We start from the raw sequence: 21,706 nt of genomic DNA, 5'->3' as shown, positions 1-21,706 counted from the left end.
GGCCATTGCATAGTGATTATTATTCTGGCCTCTCCTTTTGTTGGTGTAGCAGAAAACCAAGTGAGTTAACCAAAGGTGGGGGCAGATATATTCAGCCAGGCTGCGGAGTTGAAGACTTTCTTAGATCTGTCTAATCCTACGTGCACATGATCAGCATGGCTCAGCCCAGCCTGGCTTGGAGGCCTCGGGTGCTCACCTCAGTCCTGCGTTCATGTACTTGAACCCTTGGACGCTGATGCAGCATCTCCTGTGCCTCATCTCTCTAGTCACAGGCCTCTAGTGTAGCAGTCAGTGATGAAGGGCTCGGCTCGGGGCTCAGACGGGCTTGTGTTCTAGCCATGGCTGTGCCACTTACAGGCCGCGTGACCCGGTTCAAGCCACTTAACCTGTCTGAGCCTGACTCCTTGCTTTGAACATGAGGATAGCAGTAGTGCCTCCCTCACAGGGTTGGTGTGAGGAGTAAGTGAGAACATGTATGGACAGTGCTTAGCACAGTGCCTGGCTATGGTCAGCTCCTGGTATACATTAGCTGTTGTTATTACTGTTCTCTTAACTCCAAACTGTCTCTGCTCCAGTCACTTTTTTCCTTGATTACCGAAATAGCCCCACATCTAATGGACCAAAGAAGTGTTCCGGGCCCTGGGAGAACTGGGTCCCTGCCCCTCCTTCATTTCCCCTCCATCATTGGGTGCCTGAAGTGTGAGGCACTGTGCCAGCCCTTCATGGGCCTCCTGCTGTTAGTGCCGCTCATGTCAGTGTGTCTTCCACTGCAGCTGACATTTCCCCTCCTCAGTCCCTTCCCACTTTCGTCTGCATGCCTCATTCCAGCACACACAACCTGTCACAGGTTGGCTTTCCATTACTGAGCAGTGTTGTTCAACCAGAGTTTCTTTTTCACTCGGCTGGCCTGCTTGATTTCCTGTGCCTCGGTTTCTTTGTCGTAAAATGGGCTCAATCACAGTACTTACCTTGTGGAGATTAAATGAGTTAATGTGTGGGAATGCCTAGAGCAGGGCCTGGCACTCATGGCACTGATGAAGTGTTGGGAGTTACTATTTCTCCTCCTTTCTTCCTCCTCATATGTCTTGAATAGGCATTACGCATTCTTACTTCTGCATTTTTGCCCATGTTAATGCATTTGACTTGCACATCCCTCTCTTTCCATTTTTCCATAGCCTTTAATCTGTTAGGCCAAGCACTTGCGTCCTAAAAACCTTCAGAAACTGCTCTGAGTACAGGTGTTCTTTTTCTGATCCCTCACAGTACTTTAATTTTTGTCCTAGGTTTTAAAACCATTTATTACAATATACGTAAAGAAAAGTGCATATATCATAAGTGAACAGCCCGCTGTATGACTGCAAACTAAACACACCCATGTAACCAGCATCTAGATCAAGAAACAGAATAGTTCTAACACGCTAGCACCTCCACTTAATAGCATGTTAAATTTTGAGGCCACTTGTATTACTTTAGTTTCATTCACTTAACAAATGTCCACCTGAGAGCTTTTCTGTATCAGGTGTTTTTCTAGAGTCCCATTTTGTCATCGCTTTTTCCTTTTGGGAATTCTCTGTCAAACACACAGGGAGTGTCCAGTGGGCAGAGATCATGTCTGACAGAATGCCTGGCTCAAGCAGATACTCACAAAATAGTTTTTTTTTAAATTAATCTCTGTGTAATTTTTGGTTTCAGATCTGCCAGAGGGAGCAGTGAAAGGGCTCTGCAAGTTATTCTGCTTGACTCTGCATCGATACAGGTGATTCCCAACCAAAGGCCCAGTGTCAGGAACACTGCAGAGAGGTGGTTAGAGCTCAGGCTTTGGGGCCTGACTGTCTGGGTCCAAATCTGGGCTGCGTCACATCCTAGCTGTTGGATCCTGGACAAGTTACTTAATCTTTCTTTGCCTCGGTTTCCTCATCTGCAGACTGGGAATGATAGGTGGTTGTTAGTAAGTATAAAGTGTCAGAACAGTGCCTGCCACCCCGTGAGTGCTGTCTGTATGCTGTCATCAGTCATGCATGTAAAAGCACTTGGCCTAGTTGGATGCCCATAGTTAGTGTTCCATAAATGTAAGTGTTGCCTTTACAGCCTTAGTGTCTCATTGCCCTTTTTAGTTACTTCCAGAATTCCTGGAGGTGGTAGATTGATCTAGTTATTTCCTAATCCCATCATCTATAATCCTCTGGAATACAGTACAGCCCGATTTTTCTGAGAAGACCAGCACTTGGCCTAAGATACATTGCCCTGCGCCATGTCCACATGTTCACATTTTCCCTTCATTCCTCCCCTTAGAGATGCAGCTTCCCGCAGGGCCCTGCAGGCAGCCATCCAGCAGTTGGCTGAGGCCCAGCCAGAAGCCACTGCTAAGAACCTTCTGCACACTCTGCAGTCTTCAGGCATTGGCTCCAAAGCAGGTGTCCCCAGGTAAGATTTAAAGGTGGTGGGTGTTGGTGGAGTCCTACTCGGGAGAATCTGGTGCAGGTAAGCTGTGTTGAGCAAGTGTGAGCATGCCTGTCTTTCCTTTTGCAACTCTGAATGGCACCAGCAGTCTGTCTTCTGAATGGATGAAGGAGCCAAGATGGCAGGCCATTTTGAGGGGAAACCAGATGCCCACCAGGCAATGAATGGGAGAAACCATCTTTTTGTTTTTATAGTTGTGAGTGCTAAGAGATGGCAGTTTGGCTGATGAGGCCTGCACTCCTTGTGTTGAATTGTCACAGATGATTACTGGGAAGCCGGTTTCAAGTTCTGACCAGGTCAACGGAGGGCCCTACATACCAAATATCCTTGCGGTGACCATTTTTCCTTTAGCTGGAGGCTGCTCTTCTTCACTCACCTCTTGCCTGCCCTCCCCTCCCTTCTGCAGTAAGAGCAGCGGTTCGGCGGCCTTGCTGGCCCTGTCCTGGACCTGCCTTCTGGTGCGCATTGTCTTTCCCTTGAGAGCCAAGCGGCAAGGAGACATCTGGAACAAACTGGTAGGTTCCTCAGGTCTTCAGAGTAGCGATGGTCAGCTCTCTGTACAGAATCGGGCATGTTCAAGCACCTTCTCTATGCCAAGAGCTTTTCTCAGTGCCAGGCGACCAGGCACTTTGAATTGTCTTGAAGTTTGTGACTTTGATAGATGAGCATGAGTGCAACATAATCACATTCATCTATTTGTCAACTATCTTTGAGCCACTCTGTCAGGCATGAGGATAGGCACTGGAAATATGGTGACGAGCAAGAGAAATGTGGTTTCTGCCTTTGTGGTGTATGTGGAAGACATGACAGGCCAGAGAGGGGAAGATAGCCAGAAAACAAGTAATCCATAAAATACAGTGATGTAAATCATTCTGGGGCTTTTTTTTTTTTTGGCTGATCAGTCCTTTCCCTGTACTTGGATTTCAGCATTGAACGGGCGAATGGAATAGAATTCTTGCCATGTGTTTCAGTCCTTAAATTCTCTCCTTCCTTTCTTTACCTGCTCCTTCCATATTCCCTGCCTTGCCTTTCACAGATTGGAAATGGCCCAGTTGGCCAGGTTCGGCAGTTCTTTTGAATGTCTAGATACACTTGGTAGAGGACAAGGGGAATGGTCCCACCGTTTAGTCAAAAGGAGTCTGAGGAGCTTGGCGTGGATCTGTTTTTGGCAATGAGAGTTGTCTGATTACTTAACTTCTGAGCCTGTTTCCTCATCTGTCAAATGGGAAAAAGTATCATCCATCCCATCCATTTTAAAGAGTTGCCACGAAGATGGGCTCAGACAAGGTGTGAGAAGGCTTTAGAAACTTAGAGAGGGCTGTGCAGGTAAATGAGAGTGGCCTCAGAAAACCAAAAGCATCTCTCCCCGAAGCAGCCAGGTGGTTAGCCATATTGATGGCCTTGTCCTTGGGAGCTGGATTTATCCAGCATACTTCTGGGGATGACCATGGAATGGCCACTGGTGATCGATTAAAAGATAAGAACACTGAAACTTCACAGGTAGTGGATATGCTAGAATGGAACACTCTTCAGAATGTGAGTTTCATTGTTAACAGAAGGCCTCCTTATAAGATGGTTCACCACGGGCTCCCTCATTAGCTCATCTCCAGTGAATTCTTGTAAACATTACCCGAGGTATGTTTGCCTATGGGTTAGTGAGTGGGAGGGGTCAGCCCCAGAGTGTTGTATTTATGGGACTGAATGTGTCAGGAGCTTGAGACCATATTTATTTTTTCTTTGTCTTGAATCCTTTGCTCATTGCTGATGTTAACCATACACATAAGTTGTAGTTCATTCAGTCTCTCAGGTATCGGTTGAGGGCCTTCTATGAGCCAGGCACTGAGCCTGCAGCGGAGAACCAAACAGAGGACCTTGCTGTCATGGTGCTTACACTCTTGTGGAGGAGGTGGACGACAAACAGGTCCACAAATAAATAATGAGACATGAAGTCATGTGGCAGAGAAGCAGGTAGTAGGATAGAGAGAGTGGGGTGGGTGACGTGGGAGGAAGGCTTCTCAGTGGAGATATTTGAGCAGAGACCAGAGGGATATGAGAAAACAAACCAAGCCCAGATCAAGGGTTAGAACATTCCAGGAAAAGAAGCAGCAGTATAGTTCTGAATGTAATATCAGCAAGCTTATTTTAACTAAAATTGAAATTAAAAATTATTTTAATTAAAAAATAAATGGTTCAGAATTCAATAGGTATAAAGGATATACTGGTTTCATTCCCACCCCTGTCCCTAGCCACCTAGGACCCCTCTGTTACTAGTTTCTTATGTGTGTAGATATATTCTCTGTATAAATAACCAAGTAGGTTTTTTTTTTATATACAAAAGCTACAGTATCACATCCTTTTTTCTTTCACCTTGTTTCTTTAACCAGTCTTGGAATTTGTTACAGAGTCGGTTCTTAGAATTTCTCGAATTTCTTGTTCTCTGTGACTGGTTACTAATCTTTTGAGTGGATGTACTACAGTTATATATAGCTACTCCTCTGCCGATGGGCATTTATATTGTTTACAGTCTTTTATTGTTATAAAAAGTGTTGCATTGAATAATATATGCCATTTTGTACACATGCACGTGGAATTCAGCAGACTTCTTAAGCATGCCCTTTTTCTCAGGATGGCAGCTGACACTGTTCACCAGTGACCTTGGGTGTTTGTGGCACATAAGTCTGAGATTTTTTGGTTGAGCACCTACTATGCGCTTCACTCTGGGTTGAACAGTGAGCTCCACATAGGCGGGCTCATCTTGCTGATCTTCTGTACCCACAGTGCCTAACGTAGTGCCTACCGTTTAGTCAGTGCTCAGTAAGTATTTGTAGAATTAATGAAGGACAAGTCAAAGCATCCAAAGAAATACATTAAAGAGGACGTTTGTCATTTTCCTGCATGGCACTTAACTTCTCTGGAATTGTATATTCATTCGTGTGTTTATTTGTTTAATATCCTTTTTTTCTGGGCTATAAGGTACATGAAAGCAGGATCCATGTCTGTCTTGTTCCCCATGTGTTTTCATTGTTTGACTCATAGGAGGTGCTGAACAAATATTTGTTAATGAAACACTTGCGTGCTCAGATGTAATTATAGGACGGTCTAAGTGTCGGGGGTGGAGGGAAGAGGGTCTGGCTGGAGTTGAGTGGGAGGGGCCTAGTGGAGGTGAATTCTGGTTCTGGTGGGCCTGACAGAGGTCTTGGATAGGCTATGAAGGCCATGGGACCTTCAGTCCCAGTTCATGTCCTGATTTGAGCCTTTCCTGATCCTGGTAGGTGGAGGTGCAGTGTCTGCTCCTGCTGGAGGTGCTGGGCGGTTCCCACAAGCATGCTGTGGATGGTGCTGTGAAGAAGCTCACAAAGCTGTGGAGAGAGGTGACAGGAGGCAGCAGGGCGTGGTGGGCATTGCTTCTTGCACACTATCCCCCACTGCCATCTGATACACCTGCTTTACACTTTCTTCCTCAGAACCCCGGGCTTGTGGAACAGTACTTGTCAGCCATCTTCAGCCTAGAACCCAACCAGAACTATGCAGGCATGCTGGGGCTGCTGGTGCAGTTCTGCACGAACCACAAGGAGATGGATGTGGTCAACCAGCACAAGGCAAGTGGACTCACGGGAAGAGTGAAGGGGGACTGGTTTTGCCCTGGTGGTCCCAGCTGCCAGCCTCATCTGAAGCTTATTGATTTTCTCACTTGAGACTCTGGCCTTTCGTCATAATATATGAATTTTGAGGAGTTGGAAAGCTTTCACTCCATAGAGACACAGAGTGGCTCTAGCTTGGGGTGAATCCTGGCATAGTTACTGAGATGATAGTTCACCTGTTCATGCAGTCATTTATTCTCACATAGTTGTGCAGCTGCCATGTGCCAAGCACTGTGTTAGGTACTGGGGTTGCAGTAGTGAGCAAGGGAAGGGAGCTGTGATCCCTTCCCTAATTATATCTGTGATAAGCATTACAAAAGACAAGTGCAAGAAGCCATGATACTCTGAATGTCATAGGTCAGAGCACACATCTCTAATGAAAGAACTTAAGGGGTGAGTAGGTGTTAGCAAGGTCAAGAGGTGAGGAAGAGCATTTTGGGTAGGAATGTACAGGAGGCAAGTGGGGTTGGAGTGGCGCGGGTGCGTTAGAGGTGTGAGAGGCAGCTGGCCAGGTAGCAGGTGGGCCTTGTGAGCTGTGCCAAGGACTTTGGACTTGACCTAGGGGTGATGGAAAGCCATGGAAGGTTTTTAAATGGGAATGGCATAATCAATGGGACCTCTGTGCTTGACACTGTGGAATTTGGGTCACTGATACGTATTTTTTGGAGGCACTCCCTCCCACCAGATAGATCTCTTAGGCCAGGGATGAGATGCTTCAGAATGTCAGGGTCTAACCAGGTCTGTGTATTCTCTAGAGTGCCCTGCTGGATTTTTATATGAAGAACATCCTGATGAGCAAAGTAAAGCCTCAGAAGTATCTATTGGTGAGTGAGAAGTGGGGCCTACTCACTTGGACAAGCTCAATCCCATGGTTAAATTCTGTGATTAAGAACTGTCCTTTATTCTTTCTCCGTTCCCAGGAGGTCTGGGGGCCTGACTCTTTTCTCTTTGTAGGATAACTGTGCCCCCCTGCTCCGATACATGTCCCACTCGGAATTTAAGGATCTGATCCTGCCCTCCATCCAGAAGTCCTTACTGAGGAGTCCAGAGAATGTTATCGAAAGTAGGTTGCTGCCGAGTGGGACAGTGGGAGGGAGATGAGTTGCCTGATAAGCAGCATCCTCGATATTGGCAGTAGGAAGCATTGAGGGTGGGGGTAAGAGATGTAGTCACTGTTTATCTCATTGGGAGAGAGATCAGGGACTCTTTTAGAATATGTTGGAAGTCATGGGCCCTCTTGCTAGAAGAATGCACAAAAGTATATATCAGCTTAGAATATTGCATATAGTTTTAGAGGTCCAAGGGCCTTCTGGAGACCTTTCAAGTTAACTTCTGCTCTAGATAGTTTAAACTTGGCATGGGGGTGGTGCTTGAAACCATAGGATATGAGGGGTGAGCTCTGTTCTTATTTATCTTGGTAAAAGATGTAGATGGAATGTTAGAGGGACAATTTTTTCCTGATTGGGATGGGGCAGTGCACAGCTTTGCAGCAGAGCTTTGGGACAAAGATGCAACCATTCGTGACCATATAGAGATGAAGAGTAGTCACGGTTTTGTGTGGCTAGACAGTGGGCCTGACGGCATTTGTGGGCAGTAGGACAAAAATGAGTATTCCACCTGAGACTGACGTGGTCGGTGCTTTCTGTCCCACTTAGCTATTTCCAGTCTGCTGGCATCAGTGACTCTCGACCTCAGCCAGTATGCCCTGGACATCGTGAAAGGACTGGCTAGTGAGTATCCTCTACATAAACTACATTTGCATAGTTTGTTCCCTGAGACCCTTTATGATGAGAACATAGAGCTAGGATGGAAGAGTTGGGAGCGTGGAAAAGACAAAGGTGAAAGCCTACATACTTAGCTCTCAGCGGCTTCTGAGCAGCGGCTGTCGGTGTGTCCAGGTCAGCTGAAATCCAACAGTCCCCGCCTGATGGACGAAGCCGTGCTGGCGCTGCGGAACCTGGCCCGCCAGTGCAGTGACTCTTCTGCGACAGAAGCCCTGACCAGGCACCTGTTCGCTATCCTTGGAGGTGAGCAGGCCTTCATGGCTGTGGGGATGGTTGTGGTGTGGCCCTCAGCACTCATGCATCGGGACCTGACTGGGACTTGATGCTCCGAGTCTGCTGGTGGTAAGACCATGTGGCCAGGAGGATGCTCAAAGTAGGATGTCGATGTGCGCAGTAACTGAAGCACATGCAGAGCAATGTAGATGGGGTAATCTTGGTTTTATTTTTTTAAGTGTATACATTATTGTAGGCATAGTGAAAAAAAAACTAGAGAGAAGTATACCAAAATGTTAGAAATGTCTTTGGTGGCAGGACCATGGGTGCTTTTTAAATGTTTTTTTTTATGTTTTTTTGTTTCTCAGATTTTCTGTAAGAACATATTACTTTTTTAGTCAGGAAAAAAACTTAGTAAGTATCATTTTAAACCAGCTTCTTAGTAGAAAGGCTACTTCTGGAATCAGAAACTATCTTGATGTCACACACATGACTCCATTATTCACCCTCTTGGGAAATGTGGCAGATACGAGTTTTGAATCTTTGCTGTTTCTCCTCTCAGGCTCGGAGGGAAAACTAACCGTTGTAGCCCAGAAGATCAGTGTCCTCTCAGGTACAGAATTTCTCCACAGGCAATGGGAGGTGTGGTAGGAGATGAGGTGTAATGTAACTCTTAGGTAAGGCAAGTCCGTCTTTGGATCTCGATTCCTCTGACAGTCATGGACATCCCAGCCTGGCCCCTGGGACTCTGCTGCCTCCTGCTTGGCATGCGAGCCCTGTTTAAGTCTAGCAGGAGGCCTGGCTTCTGTAAAAACCAGAGGGAGGGAGAATTGGGGAGGGTTGGTGATGGTCAGAGGAGAGGCATGGCTGCTGGGGAAGTGGGCAGTGGCAGGAAGACTCGTGTGGTGGTGGCTTTGAGCTGACGGGCTGAGCAGGGGCTCTCCTGCCTTCCAGGGATCGGGAGCATCAGTCATCACGTGGTGTCTGGGCCTTCCAGTCAAGTCCTGAATGGGACTGTGGCTGAGCTCTTCATCCCATTCCTCCAGCAAGAAGGTAATTCGGGGCAGAGTGGTGAGGATGCAGCCTGGGCCCATCCTTGTCCCTAGTTTTCACAATTGGAGCCTGCCAGGAACCCCTTCTGAAGCTACACCTCCCCCAAAGCATCACTGCTCCCTTTCCCTTGTACTCATGCTTGTTTTCGTGCATGGATCTAAGACATCGCACTGACTGGACTTCTGCTGCTTGCCCTAGTTCACGAAGGCACCTTGGTGCACGCTGTCTCTGTCCTGGCTCTCTGGTGTAATCGGTTCACCACAGAAGTGCCCAAGAAGCTCACCGAATGGTTCAAGAAAGCCTTCAGCCTTAAAACCTCCACCTCCGCAGTGCGGCATGCCTACCTGCAGTGTATGCTGGCCTGCTTCCGAGGTGAGATGCCTGCCGCTCAGAGGTGACTGAGTATTCAGGGCATCATTGCTCTTCTAGATTTTCCCTTTTGCTCCAGCTTATTTTGCATTATTTCCTCCCGAGCCTCTCAGAGCATCTTGCTTAGTCATCCATAAAGCCTAGAATCAGAGCCCAATCTTCACAAGATTCTAGCTTCTTCCCCTCATCAGACCTTCAAAGGACAAAGCTTTGTTTTAAGAGGACCCAGAACTAGAACCTGTCACTATATTATCTGAAATCGTGGAGAAATAAATAGGACTGACTTAAAAGGTCCAACATCATATACGTTTTATGCTGGATCTCTTAAAAAACAACCACTGTCTTTGCTTCAGTGCTAACCTGTCATTTGGGCGTGGTCATCTGCCTCCTTCCCAAGCAGCTAGGAGAAATTTTGAAATCTGTATAGGAGCTTGATCTCAAGGTAACAGTCTCTAATAGTAATATTCGTCTTTGAGATAGACTTGTATTTCTTTTTAAAAAGTTTAAACTTACAATGAACTGTAAAGAAATGTTTGGGAGATTCCAGAACTGTCTCTACAGAGGGGACATCCTTCTGTACAGTCTTGTACTCATATAACAGTTTGCAATTTTGCTGCATTGATCAACCTTGATTTTAGGTTGAGTTCTAGATAGCAGAGACTTGGTTTAACCTAATCTCTTTGGCTTGAACTAGTTATGCTTGATGCTTTTAAAATAAGCATAATAAAAATAAACTTTTCAAATAAACATTTCTTAGCTGTAAATCCACGATATCATCCGCATGAAATACGTGTTTTGTTGTGAAATGTTCCGATGTACCAGTTCAGTAGTTAAGAAAACAGGTTTAGCTGTAGTTTAACAGGTTTCTCCTTTTTTAAAAAAGTAGATTTAGTTCATAGGTCAGCAGATTGATTCTGATTTTGGAATTTGGGTCCAGAGGTCATCTGGTGTGGGGAAGAGCCCCAGTAATAAATTGGTAGACTTGAGGTTGGCCTTGGCTCTCTCCTAAACCAGCTGTGTGGCCTTGGGCAACTCAGCCTCTCGGTCTGATTTCTGCTGCATCGAATGAATAGCTATACTATTGGATTAGTAAGGATCCTTCTAGTTCTAATTTGATGGTTATAGCGTTTAAGCCCAGATTCTGTTTCCACTTCTTCATGATTATTTCACAAGGTAACTGAATGGTTTTACCTGGCCAGTTCAGACTTGGGTGGGTAGGTCCTTTCTCAAGCAATCTTGTCATTCCCAAGGATCAGGGTGTTCTATAAGGTGCTGGTCCTCTCTTCACAGGTGACACGCTATTGCAGGCCCTGGACTTACTTCCCTTGCTCATCCAGACAGTGGAGAAGGCAGCCTCCCAAAGCACTCAGGTTCCCACAGTCACCGAAGGTGTTGCTGCAGCCCTACTGCTCTCGAAGCTTTCGGTGGCTGACTCCCAGGCTGGTAAGAGTCCAGAGATGTCCAGGATGGTAGCAGACAAGGGCCTCAGTGTCCTTGGGAGAAGTGTCTTGATGTTTAGGATTTTACAGGATCAGCTTGGCCACTTAACTATACTCATCTAGCCACAAGGCCGCTTGTCCTCTGCAGGGATGAGCCTCAGTGTCGCACTGGACGATGGGAATGCAGCAGGGGCTCTGTCACTGCCCTCCTTCTCCCTGTTGCTCCAGTGCTCTGGGACGGAGACTTGTAGATAATGTCCAGACTGACCTGGGTGTGGTAGTGAGACTTAAAAATTGGTAATATTTCTGTAGGGTATAACATGAGAAGCTTCCCCTCAGCCAGCCTGCCTTCTAGTCACTACCTTCTCTCCTCAGACAGTGTTACCAGTTTTGTGTCCAGAGATAGTCAATGCGTCATCAACCAAACATGCTGGGTAACATTCTACATATGCCATGTTATGTACTAAACGTAACTTGAAAAAGATTCTACATCAGTACAACAGAAAGAACTTTCTCATCCTTTTTTGTGGCTGCATGATATTCCATACTTTCTTTAGTACATCTCCTACTCTGTATGTATGTGGATATAGCTGACTTATTCCTGTGGTTAGAAAAGGAGTTCAGCTCTTTTCATATATTATTGTATGCCATCTGTGTAATTGCCAAGGCACTGGACTACCTTGGGAATGGGGGTGCAAAGATGAACTTGACCTTGCTTCAGCAAATTTCAGGTTGCTTTGCTCTATAGTAGGAGCAAGGAGATGCAAAAACACATTTGTCGTTTAAGGCAAATGTGGCATTAGAGCACTTTTGAAGGAGGTAGTTTAGGGGCTGGGTCTCAGGAAAGGCTTCATGAAGGAAGGAGCATTTGAACTAGGGCCCAGAGGGCTAGGATGGATTTCACCAGCTGGAAGGGAACCTCCCAGTGTAAGTTCAGACCAGCCCCAGTCATGGAAGGTCAAGGAAAGCACCATGTGTGAATTCAGGTCTTTCAACCTGGCGCTGGACTAGGTGGGAATCAGTGGGAACAGCATTCTTTGGCTTCTGTGGGCAGCAGAAAACCACTGAAGGTTTTCATGTGGGCGATGATACTAGATGGACTCAGGACAGAGGAGGACAGAGAGCCTGGCAGTGACCTGTCTCTACACTGGAGAGCCTGTCAGCAGAGCCAGCCCTGGCAGCGTCAGGATGGAGGGGACCAGCCCTGGTGAACATGGTGAGTTGTGCCGTGGTATGAAAATTCTGTTTCTTGCAGAGGCGAAATTGAGCAGTTTCTGGCAGCTGATTGTGGATGAGAAGAAGCAGATTTTCACTTCCGAGAAGTTCTTGCTTATGGCTTCAGAGGATGGTGAGTTACCACTCCCTTAGTTGAACTCAAGATTGGGGTCGAGTCTCTCCGAAGGGTCTTCAGAGAAGATGCTTTCCTCACTACATGGTGTTTTGACCAGTCAACTTTGCAAAAATCTGGACCAGTGATCTGGCCAAGAGCTTGGATCTCATGGGAGTGAATTCATTCCTGTAGGGTGTGGAAGGCTTGAGAAATGGGAGGAAGTGGGAGATTTGCAGAGACAGAGCACTGATGGTTGTGGAGCTGTGATATTAGGTGTAATTATAGCTGATTGGGTAATTGGTGCTCTCTCAGAGGTTTTCTCTTATTAAGCAGCAGCTGGGAAGCTCTAGTACAGTGTACTTGGCTCTACTCCCCCTCCAGGAGACACAGAAACTACTGGTTTCTATCCTAGCAGAGAGGGAATGGTTGATCTTTAAATTTAATGTATGTTTAAAATTTTGTGTTGCCTTAAGGGCGTCTGCTGCTAATTGGTGATTTGAAAAGTCTTTGACTCACAAATCACAACATCCTATTAATGAGCTACAACTGTTAGTCACTTCCTGATTTAGGAAAATAGTTTTTGTATAGGAAGTACATTCATATAATTAAAAAATAAAAGGTCCAAGAGGATCTACACTGAAAATTATACCCCTGCTTTGATCTTTGGCCACCCAGTTTCCTGGCCATAGAGAATCAACTTTATTAACTTCTGTGTATCCTTGACATTTTATTTTTTTTTAAAAAGTAAATATCTTTTATGTGTTAGTTCTCTACCTTTTTTACACAAATGGTAGCATGTGCTGTCTAGACTTGGAAATCACTCCATGTCAGTATGTAATGAGTGTCCTCATTTTTTTTGAAGAACTGCAAAGTAATTTTTAATTAAAAGAAAGTGTATAGTTTTTCTTATTCCACCCGTGTGCATAGTAAGCAAGAAGAAGGAAATTGAGAGGAGCTGTAATTCCACATCCTATGATAATCACACTTATATCTTGGTGTTCATTTTCCAGCTCTTTCTGGATGTGTTCTGTATTTTCAAAACACTTCTGCTGTTCCTCTCCCCTTCTAGCCCTATGTACCGTGTTGCATCTGACAGAGAGACTTTTCCTTGACCACCCGCACAGACTCACCGGCAGCAAAGTCCAGTACGTGAGGCTCACCTTCCTTTCCCCTTGGGCCAAAGGAGACGAGGCTGGCAGGAGCCTGAAAAGTGGGTGTGTGGTGGATGGAAGGGCTGGCTGTGGAGAGGCCTGTACCTGGCCTTCCCCCAGGACGGTCTGTCCCTGTGCTCGCAGGCAGTACTACCGGGCTCTAGTGGCGGTGCTCCTGAGCCGCACCTGGCACGTGCGCAGGCAGGCCCAGCAGACGGTTCGGAAGCTTCTGTCCTCTCTCGGGGGCTTTAAGCTGGCGTATGGACTCCTGGAGGAGCTGAAGACTGTCCTCAGTTCTCACAAGGTGAGGGCATCTGGGCTCCAGAACTGGGATTCCCAGAGCAGCTTCGCCAGCCCTGCTTATGCTGGGGGGTGTTGGCAGTGTCGCTCCTGGGATGTTCTCACTCAAACTCTGTGATGCCAGAATCTTCTCCCCTGCCCTTAAGCTCCAGTAACATCTTGTTTCATACATAGTTTACCCTTGGACAATGCGGGGGGTTAGGGGCTCCGACTTCCCTCACAGTGGGAATCTGATATAACTGCAGTCGGCCTTCTGCATACATGAGTCCCAGCTGCAGAGCTGACCCTTTGAACTGCACAGGTCAATTGAACTGTGCTCAATTGAAAAATATCCACGTATAAGTGGATCTGTGCAGTTCGAACCTATGTTGTTCAAAGGTCAACTGTAATTTTTTTTTCCTTTTTAAACTCTTTTCTTTCTTTTCATGCCTTTTGATATATAGCTTAATCTTTTTATTCTTGAGTAATTGAATAACACTTTGTATTTTGTAAGTGCTTTATAATTTGTAAAGCATTTTCTACTCATACTCCCTTTTGATTTTTCATAAAGTCTTTAAAAGGCAGACAGGCTTACTATCTTTTTTATACGAGTTGTCTAGGGTTCTAGGATCTGAAATGACTCGCACCGGGTCTCCCAGCTGGTGGGTAGAAGAACTAGGAGTAGACTCCAAAGACTTGGCTTCTGTTTCAGTGCTGCTTGTGCCCTGCTTCCCTCCGTCCCTAAGCTGGCTCGAGGGTGCGGGCCCGTGGCAGACTGCTGTCTCAGGCTGGGTCTCCCGAATCAGTTTCTGTTGCCTTCTTTTCCCCTGTGAGTTTTTTAGGTGTAAAGTTATAGGCGTTTCCTCCTTTTAGGCATATGTCACAGGTTGTGGAGCCCAGTGCAGGAAGCTGGGCATCAGACTCTTCCTGAGCAAGGACCCCTGAGAACAACATCAGCAAGAGGCAGCTGTGTCCCTGTGTGCCAGGCCTGCTCAGGGCTCTGAGCAGTAGGGGCTCACGTGTTGTCTCCTCGCAGGTGCTGCCTTTAGAGGCTCTGGTAACTGATGCCGGGGAGACTGAGGTGGGCAAGGCCTGTGTGCCTCCACGGGTCCTACAGGAGGCTCTCTGCATCATCTCTGGGGTGCCTGGACTGGAAGGTGATATCACCAACACCGAACGGCTGGCCCAGGAGATGCTGATCATCTCCCACCACCCATCCTTAGGTCTGTGGCTGGAGCGGGTATAGGAGGGCCAGGGCTCTATTGGGCAGGGTAAGATTGGACCAAGCAGAAGGCCTCAAGTTGCTCGCCTCCCCTCCAGTGGCAGTGCAGTCTGGACTCTGGCCAGCACTTCTTGCTAAAATGAAGATTGATCCGGAAGCCTTCATCACCAGACACCTGGATCAGATTATCCCCAGGATCACCACACAGAGTCCCTTGAACCAGGTGATTGGTGCGTTAGCTGGTTCTAGCTTTAGGTCAGAGTGCAGGGAGGGAGGAGTCAAAGAAGCAGGTGAAGCTGTGATGTAATGTGGATTTGGACCCTTGGTTTACAAGTGACAGAAAATGCAAACCGATTTGAGCACAAAAGGGATTTACTGTCTCATCTAACTGCTAAGTACCAGGATCTGACTGGACAGGGACTCAGATGTTGAACTCATGACATTGTAGGTGGTGCCTCCCCTACTCTGTCTCTTCCATTTGTGTCTCTTCTACTTTCCACGATGTGGGCTGCATTCTCCAATGGTCTTCCCGTTTCTAGTAGCAGGATAGCTGCTAGAGTTGCAGACTTAGCCTGTCTCCCATCAGCTCCAGTGAAAGAAGAGTCCGTTTTCCAATTATTTCAACTAGCATGGGGTCTCACTGCCCCTGGTTGGCCTTATTTGGGTCCTGTCCTCATCCCTGGGCCTGTCCTTTTGGTTTGGGTCATGTACCCACCCCTGGAAAGAGTGGGGGCCGCTCCATCTCAACCATAGATTGAGAGTTGGGGAGGAGTGCATCCCTTCAAATCAGAGTGCAAGTACCAAAGTCATAAATGCTTGCTGAGAAGGTGGGCACATACTATAGCTGTCTGCTTTTGTGGGCAGCACTCAGAAAAGAATGAGCAGTGTCAAGAAAAAAGGGAGTCAGTTGCCGGGGGCATAGAGGCGGGCGGGACCTCTCTCCAGTGCCAGCCTTGGTGCACACTGACTATGTCTGTGTTTGACAGTCTTCCATGAACGCCATGGGCTCCCTCTCCATCCTGTCGCCGGACAGGGTTCTCCCACAGCTCATCAGCACCATCAGCGCCTCCGTGCAGAACCCTGCGCTGCGTCAGGTGACACGGGAGGAGTTTGCCATCATGCAGACCCCTGCTGGGGAGCTGTATGACAAATCCATCATCCAGAGGTGAGAGATCACTTATGAGCTCAATTGCCTTTCCTTCCCAAGCCTTAGCTTTCTTGTCTGTAAGATTAAGACAAAACTTCCTTTGTAGGGTTGTTGTGACGAATGAATGAAACCATCTACCCAGTCATTGGACAATTGCCTGCTCTATTTTAGGCTCATGCTTAGGCCTGGGATGCAAGAGTATGTCCAGTATCTAGCACTTTTCTGGTGCATACTACTTAAACGCTAGCTGGAATTTCATGGTTGGTGGGAGGCAGAAGGGACTGGTAGCTGTTTTGAAGCTGGCTGATCCCCTGTTCTGGTGTTTCAGTGCCCAGCAGGACAGCATAAAAAAGGCCAACATGAAGCGAGAGAACAAAGCTTATTCCTTTAAGGAGCAGATCATCGAGCTGGAGCTGAAGGAGGTGAGTACACGGAGGCATTGCACATAGATTGCCTGCTGAGCTCGCTGGCCTCAGACTGGTGGCTTTCCTATTGCGCATATGCTCTTCCCTTGGGTCTTCCTGAGGCCTATGACACAACGCCTCTGATCCCCTCGAAGTGTCCCAGGTCCTCCTCCCTCACCCTTTATCCTTTCTCGGTAGATTTCTCCACCCCAAACTCGCGAAAAATAAATTTCTTTCTCTGCTGGCTGCCAGCAGCGTTTCATACATTTCTTCCACTAAGTGGTGTTGCTTAAAACCACGCCTGTCCACCCATCTCTTTGAAGGTTGGGATCCATCTTTACTTCTGACACCAGGCACAGGGCCTGGCAAAGTGTAGCCTTTGGGGAATTGTGTTTCAATGGTTGTATTCAGCTTGTAACAACTCACATTGCTCTTTCCGGTCTCAGAGCCTTTGCTCTTGGTCTTTACAAGTCTGGGTTCTTCTTGTCTTTAACTTCTCAGCCCATGTGTCCACATGTCTACTTCTCGAAGAGGTGACCACCCTTATCCAAAGTAGACCCTGCCCTTCCTGGTTACTGTGCATCATATTCCTTTCGTGACATTTGTCATGACCTGAAGTCATCTCGTTCACGTATTTGCTTACGTGTTCATTGTCTTCGCCCACTAGATTGTGCACTCCATGAGCGCAGGCGCTTGGTCTTCTTCCCCATGGTATCCCCAGCATCTAGAACAGTGTCTGGCACAATGCAGGTGCTCAGTCAGTGCTTGTTGAATGAATGAGTGCTTTCTCGGCCTTTTCCAAGCTTCAGCTTCTACTGGGGTAGAGCAACTGTAGGGAGGGGGGTGGAGCAGGAGGGGAGGCTGAACTGTTGATTCTGAAGCTGTGTGCTACCAGAATACCCTTTTCAGCACATTGAGGGACTTTCATTTCTCTCGCACATAAAAGGCCCTCCTTACATTTGTCAGAGAATTCAGTAAGAAATCGCTTCTCCACTGCTGTCTCTGTTTTGTAGGAACCATGTGGCTGTGGACTTTGTGGGAGGTGGGGATGCCACATGGTGGATTTGGGGGTCCAGATCACAGACTGAGAGCTGGTATGGTGCTGACTGTGGACCCAAGCTTGCCTTCCTCTGTGGTAAAGAGGGCGGTCTGTTCCCTGGAGATGGAATTGCTTTGCTCATTGCTTTCAGGAGATAAAGAAGAAGAAAGGCATAAAAGAAGAGGTGCAACTGACCAGCAAGCAGAAGGAGATGCTGCAGGCCCAGCTGGACAAGGAGGCACAGATCCGGAGGCGGCTGCAGGAGGTGAGAATGCTGGGCAGCCCAGGCCCACTCCTCACTGTCCTGGAGCAGGGCCCTGCTGACCTGCCTCCTGGGGTGACTGTGCTTGCAGCTGGACGGTGAGCTGGAGGCAGCGCTAGGACTGCTGGACACCATCCTGGCCAAGAACCCCTCTGGCCTGACCCAGTACATTCCTGTTTTGGTCGACTCTTTTCTGCCCTTGCTGAAATCTCCACTGGCCGCTCCCAGGATCAAGAACCCTTTCCTGTCCTTGGCTGCTTGTGTCATGCCGCCTCGGCTCAAGGCTTTGGGTTAGTTGTTGTTTACTGGCTGTGAGCATGGCCCTGGGCAGGTTGGGAGGTGGGTAGGGGATGCCCTGAATGCTGGTGGGGTGTCTCATGCTGACCTAGACTACTGACTTGTTTCTGTATGGAAGCAGCGTGGGAGCCTCCAGCTGTAAGTCGTTAGAGGTGACACAGCGCTCCTCCTCGTGTTTTACGTCTGCTGTGCCTTCACTCTGAGACTCAGATTTTAGACACTAGTCAGCGTGACCTTTCTGTAGCAGTTTTAAAACTAAAGTCGGACATTCAGTGACAGTGGGGGTGATCGATGCCACGTGGCCAGTCAGTGCAGCCCAAGCCATGTATCAGTGACAAGAGGTCTCCCTCTGTGACGTATAGCTTTTTGTTCGCCGTGGTGAAACAGATCAGGTAGGGTGGCTGGGAATTAAGCAGACTTCCTTCCTAGCCTAGAGAAAATGTTCCCACGGATGAGGCTGGAATCTGAGAACTGTTCTAAGTGAAAATGAGTTTTGGAAAAATATGTCCAGAAAACCGTTCTGAGTGCATGCATATGGAGCCTGCCAGAACTGTTACCTGGCTGGCTGGGCTCGTTGCATGGAAGATGGGAACACCATATGGATAGAGCTTTGCTCTTGGCTGAATAACCCTTGGGTGGCTTATGCCTCCTCTCAGCACACTTTTCATTTCTTAGTGTTAAAAAGGACAGCTCCCTGCCTGCCTACCCTTCGGTGCTGGTCACGAAGAGGAAATGAGAAATTAGGTTGAGAACTTTTTGGCATCGCGGAATTGATTACTGTGAAGCAGAGAAATGTAGCACGTCTGTGCTGGGCCAGATTCTTCGTGTTTGTGTGAGCCATCCTCTTCTGAGTCTCTTCTCTTGGGTACAGGCATTTTGGTGAGCCACGTGACTCTGCGCCTGCTGAAGCCAGAGTGTGCCCTGGATAAGTCATGGTGCCAGGAAGAGCTGTCAGTGGCCGTGAAGAGGGCGGTGACCCTGCTGCACAGCCACACCATCACTAGCAGGGTGGGGAAGGGTGAGCCAGGTAAGGGCATCGCAGACAAAGGACACGAGGCAGTACGAACTGGTACAGGAAATGCACGAGCTACTGCATCCCCAGGGCTTCCTGAGGCTGTGGCCATGGGCAAGTCTCTTCTTTCCCTGGACTTGATTTCCTTGTCTGAAAGGCGGGGGGGGGGCGGGATTGGATCAGATGGAGGATTTCTGAGTCCAATCCTGGTACTCTGTGAGTCACTGCGACCCCCACTGCGAGTTTACTTCTTGTCACTGGAATCTACTTGTCTGTTTTAACTCCCACATTCTGGAGCTGGGCAGCGTTTGGGGTGGGAGCGGGATCGGCTTTAGAACTGGGCTACCAGCTGTCATCCCAGTTGTACCATGTGCTTCCAGGTGTCAGAAAGGGCCTCATCCTCCCCTTGCCCACTTGCCCTGAGGATGGAAACTGAGGTAGCAGTGCCCTGCCCTGCCTTCAGTATTGTGTCTGCTTCTTACTCCCACAGATGCCACGCCCCTGTCCGCGCCAGCCTTTTCCTTAGTCTTCCCGTTTCTGAAGATGGTGCTGACTGAGATGCCTCAGCACAGTGAAGAGGAGGAGGAGCGCATGGCCCAGATTCTTCAGATCCTCACTGTCCACGCCCAGCTGAGGGCCTCACCAAGCCACCCGCCTGGGCGTGTGGATGAGGTTGGCAGGGGAGCCTAGCTCTCCCCTTGGCTGGAGTGGTTTTGGGGGGACAGGGGCTTTCGATGCTTCCTGGCCCATCAACACTTCTGGTGGTGCAGTGGGGACATGTGTTTATACCCACAGCAGCAGCCATTGGTGAGGAAAACGCAAATGCTCGATTTAGTGTAGCTGCCAGGGCCTCAAAGAAATGTGCAGATAGATATCCTGTGTCTGAGAGTTCTGACCTGAGGAAGTTGAAGTATTTTGTATTAATTTATTGTATTTGTTTTGTTTCTGACTCAAGATAGTACTGACTGTTCTCCTTTTGACTTGCTTATGATAATGAGATTAGATCTCATTCATTGAGGGAGTTTTCCTGTTAATAGATTGTATTCTAAAAGTTTGCCCAAGTAATGCATGCATATTTTTAAAAATTCCAACAATACAGAAGGAAAAAAAGAAAAGCCACTTTCTAGAGGCGCCAGTTGCTAACAGTTGGGTGTAGAACCTTGTGGACCTTTTCTCATGCACGTGTAGAACTCACACCCCGTACACAGTGAAAAACAGGTCGTGTTGCTTCTTTCACATGACTGTACTGTGGGTCTCCTCCCACGTCTGCGTATGGATCCACTTTATTGATTTTACAGTCCGTGTGGGATTCTGTACTATGGATGCACCATGTTTTAGTTAACTCTTTACCTGTGATAGATATTTTAAGGTTGTTTTGAACTCTGCCCTATTTCGAGTAGTGCTGTGGTATGCCCCCTTGCACAAATATGCCCTTGCACCCCCATGCGGGCACTTCCATAGGACGGATTCTTGGTGTGGAGTCTCTGGGTGGCGTGGCATGTTCTGAACTCCACCCTCACTAAGAGTTCTTTTCTCCAAAGTATATGTGACCCCAGATAGTATTAATCATGTTAATAATAGGTGGAAAATGGTACCTCCTTTTATTTTTATTTTACGTTTCTTTACTTACTTGTAAAGTATCTGTATGTTTATGGGCCATCTGTCTTTCATATTCTATGAATTTCAAGCAAGTTTCAGAATTTATTTTGAGTCCTGAGGATCGTGATTAACCAGGGTTGGCTTGTGTGGGTTTAGTTGTAAACCTTAAGGGGTTTCTCTAGTGGAGTTGGCCATTGTATGACCTAGAATATTCCACTGTGCTGCTTCGTGTGCCACAGGCCTTGGTTCCAGCCCTTTCCCAGAGCTCAAAGGACTTATCTGCTCTTCTCTCTTAGAATGGCCCGGAGTTGCTGCCCCGTGTGGCCATGCTGCGCCTTCTGACTTGGGTGATCGGGACGGGCTCTCCCCGCCTGCAGGTGATCTGATTTTCAGTTGGTTGTTGCTGTGACTCGGTTTGTGACCCCAGCTGTAGGTCCTGGTGCTTGGGGTTGAGTCCTAGTTCTATCTCTCAGCCTTCACTTTTGAACTTGAATGGAAGGGCTGCTTTTGAAAGCCAGCCTGAGTGTTCTCACCTACTGAGGGGTTCTGCCATTGGCTTTGACCTGTAGCTGAAGTCTTAGTTCTAGTTGGGCTGTGGGTTGGGTGTTCTCAGTTCAGATCCTTCTCTGGGCCCCTAACCCATCACCTGGCACCCTGCCTGACTCCATAGTAGTAAATAATTTGCTGAACTGAGCCCAGTGGATCGATGTTCCCCTTAGGTTCTGGCTTCAGACACCCTGACCACCCTGTGTGCCAGCAGCAGTGGCAAGGATGGCTGTGCCTTTGCAGAGCAAGAAGAAGTAGACGTGCTGCTCTGTGCCTTGCAGTCCCCGTGTGCCAGCGTGAGGGACACTGCGCTGCGGGTACGTGCCCACTTCCTTGCAGGCCACCGCAGCATCCCTTATGGCTCTGCCACATGTGTTTGAGCTGCTTGAGGGACCTTTGAAAAAATGCTCCTCAGCCTGATGGGAGCTGTCTCACATCTACACCAGTGTGCCCTGGAGG

At 47.8% G+C, this 21,706-nt stretch overlaps 1 protein-coding gene across 1 annotated transcript in view; it reads left to right on the top strand.

Moving 5' to 3' along the window:
- GCN1 (GCN1, eIF2 alpha kinase activator homolog) overlaps nucleotides 1-21,706 on the top strand; it is a 52,652-nt gene that overhangs the window by 5,790 nt on the left and 25,156 nt on the right. The window contains exons 3-28 of the mRNA XM_011356073.2: nucleotides 1,693-1,756; nucleotides 2,293-2,424; nucleotides 2,867-2,975; nucleotides 5,733-5,831; nucleotides 5,925-6,059; nucleotides 6,857-6,925; nucleotides 7,056-7,164; nucleotides 7,757-7,831; nucleotides 8,000-8,128; nucleotides 8,661-8,711; nucleotides 9,053-9,151; nucleotides 9,350-9,523; nucleotides 10,811-10,963; nucleotides 12,215-12,307; nucleotides 13,359-13,434; nucleotides 13,585-13,744; nucleotides 14,756-14,942; nucleotides 15,040-15,164; nucleotides 15,928-16,106; nucleotides 16,417-16,510; nucleotides 17,683-17,796; nucleotides 17,885-18,083; nucleotides 18,962-19,117; nucleotides 19,593-19,774; nucleotides 20,998-21,078; nucleotides 21,421-21,564. Coding sequence (XP_011354375.1) covers nucleotides 1,693-1,756; nucleotides 2,293-2,424; nucleotides 2,867-2,975; nucleotides 5,733-5,831; nucleotides 5,925-6,059; nucleotides 6,857-6,925; nucleotides 7,056-7,164; nucleotides 7,757-7,831; nucleotides 8,000-8,128; nucleotides 8,661-8,711; nucleotides 9,053-9,151; nucleotides 9,350-9,523; nucleotides 10,811-10,963; nucleotides 12,215-12,307; nucleotides 13,359-13,434; nucleotides 13,585-13,744; nucleotides 14,756-14,942; nucleotides 15,040-15,164; nucleotides 15,928-16,106; nucleotides 16,417-16,510; nucleotides 17,683-17,796; nucleotides 17,885-18,083; nucleotides 18,962-19,117; nucleotides 19,593-19,774; nucleotides 20,998-21,078; nucleotides 21,421-21,564 — 3,188 coding nt within the window. The remainder of the gene's footprint in view (nucleotides 1-1,692; nucleotides 1,757-2,292; nucleotides 2,425-2,866; nucleotides 2,976-5,732; nucleotides 5,832-5,924; nucleotides 6,060-6,856; nucleotides 6,926-7,055; nucleotides 7,165-7,756; nucleotides 7,832-7,999; nucleotides 8,129-8,660; nucleotides 8,712-9,052; nucleotides 9,152-9,349; nucleotides 9,524-10,810; nucleotides 10,964-12,214; nucleotides 12,308-13,358; nucleotides 13,435-13,584; nucleotides 13,745-14,755; nucleotides 14,943-15,039; nucleotides 15,165-15,927; nucleotides 16,107-16,416; nucleotides 16,511-17,682; nucleotides 17,797-17,884; nucleotides 18,084-18,961; nucleotides 19,118-19,592; nucleotides 19,775-20,997; nucleotides 21,079-21,420; nucleotides 21,565-21,706) is intronic.

Source organism: Pteropus vampyrus, unplaced genomic scaffold, assembly GCF_000151845.1.
Source record: "Pteropus vampyrus isolate Shadow unplaced genomic scaffold, Pvam_2.0 Scaffold23, whole genome shotgun sequence".
NCBI classification, from domain to species: domain Eukaryota; kingdom Metazoa; phylum Chordata; class Mammalia; order Chiroptera; family Pteropodidae; genus Pteropus; species Pteropus vampyrus.
Note: the sequence above shows the minus strand (reverse complement) of the source record. Positions and strands in the feature narration are given on the sequence as shown.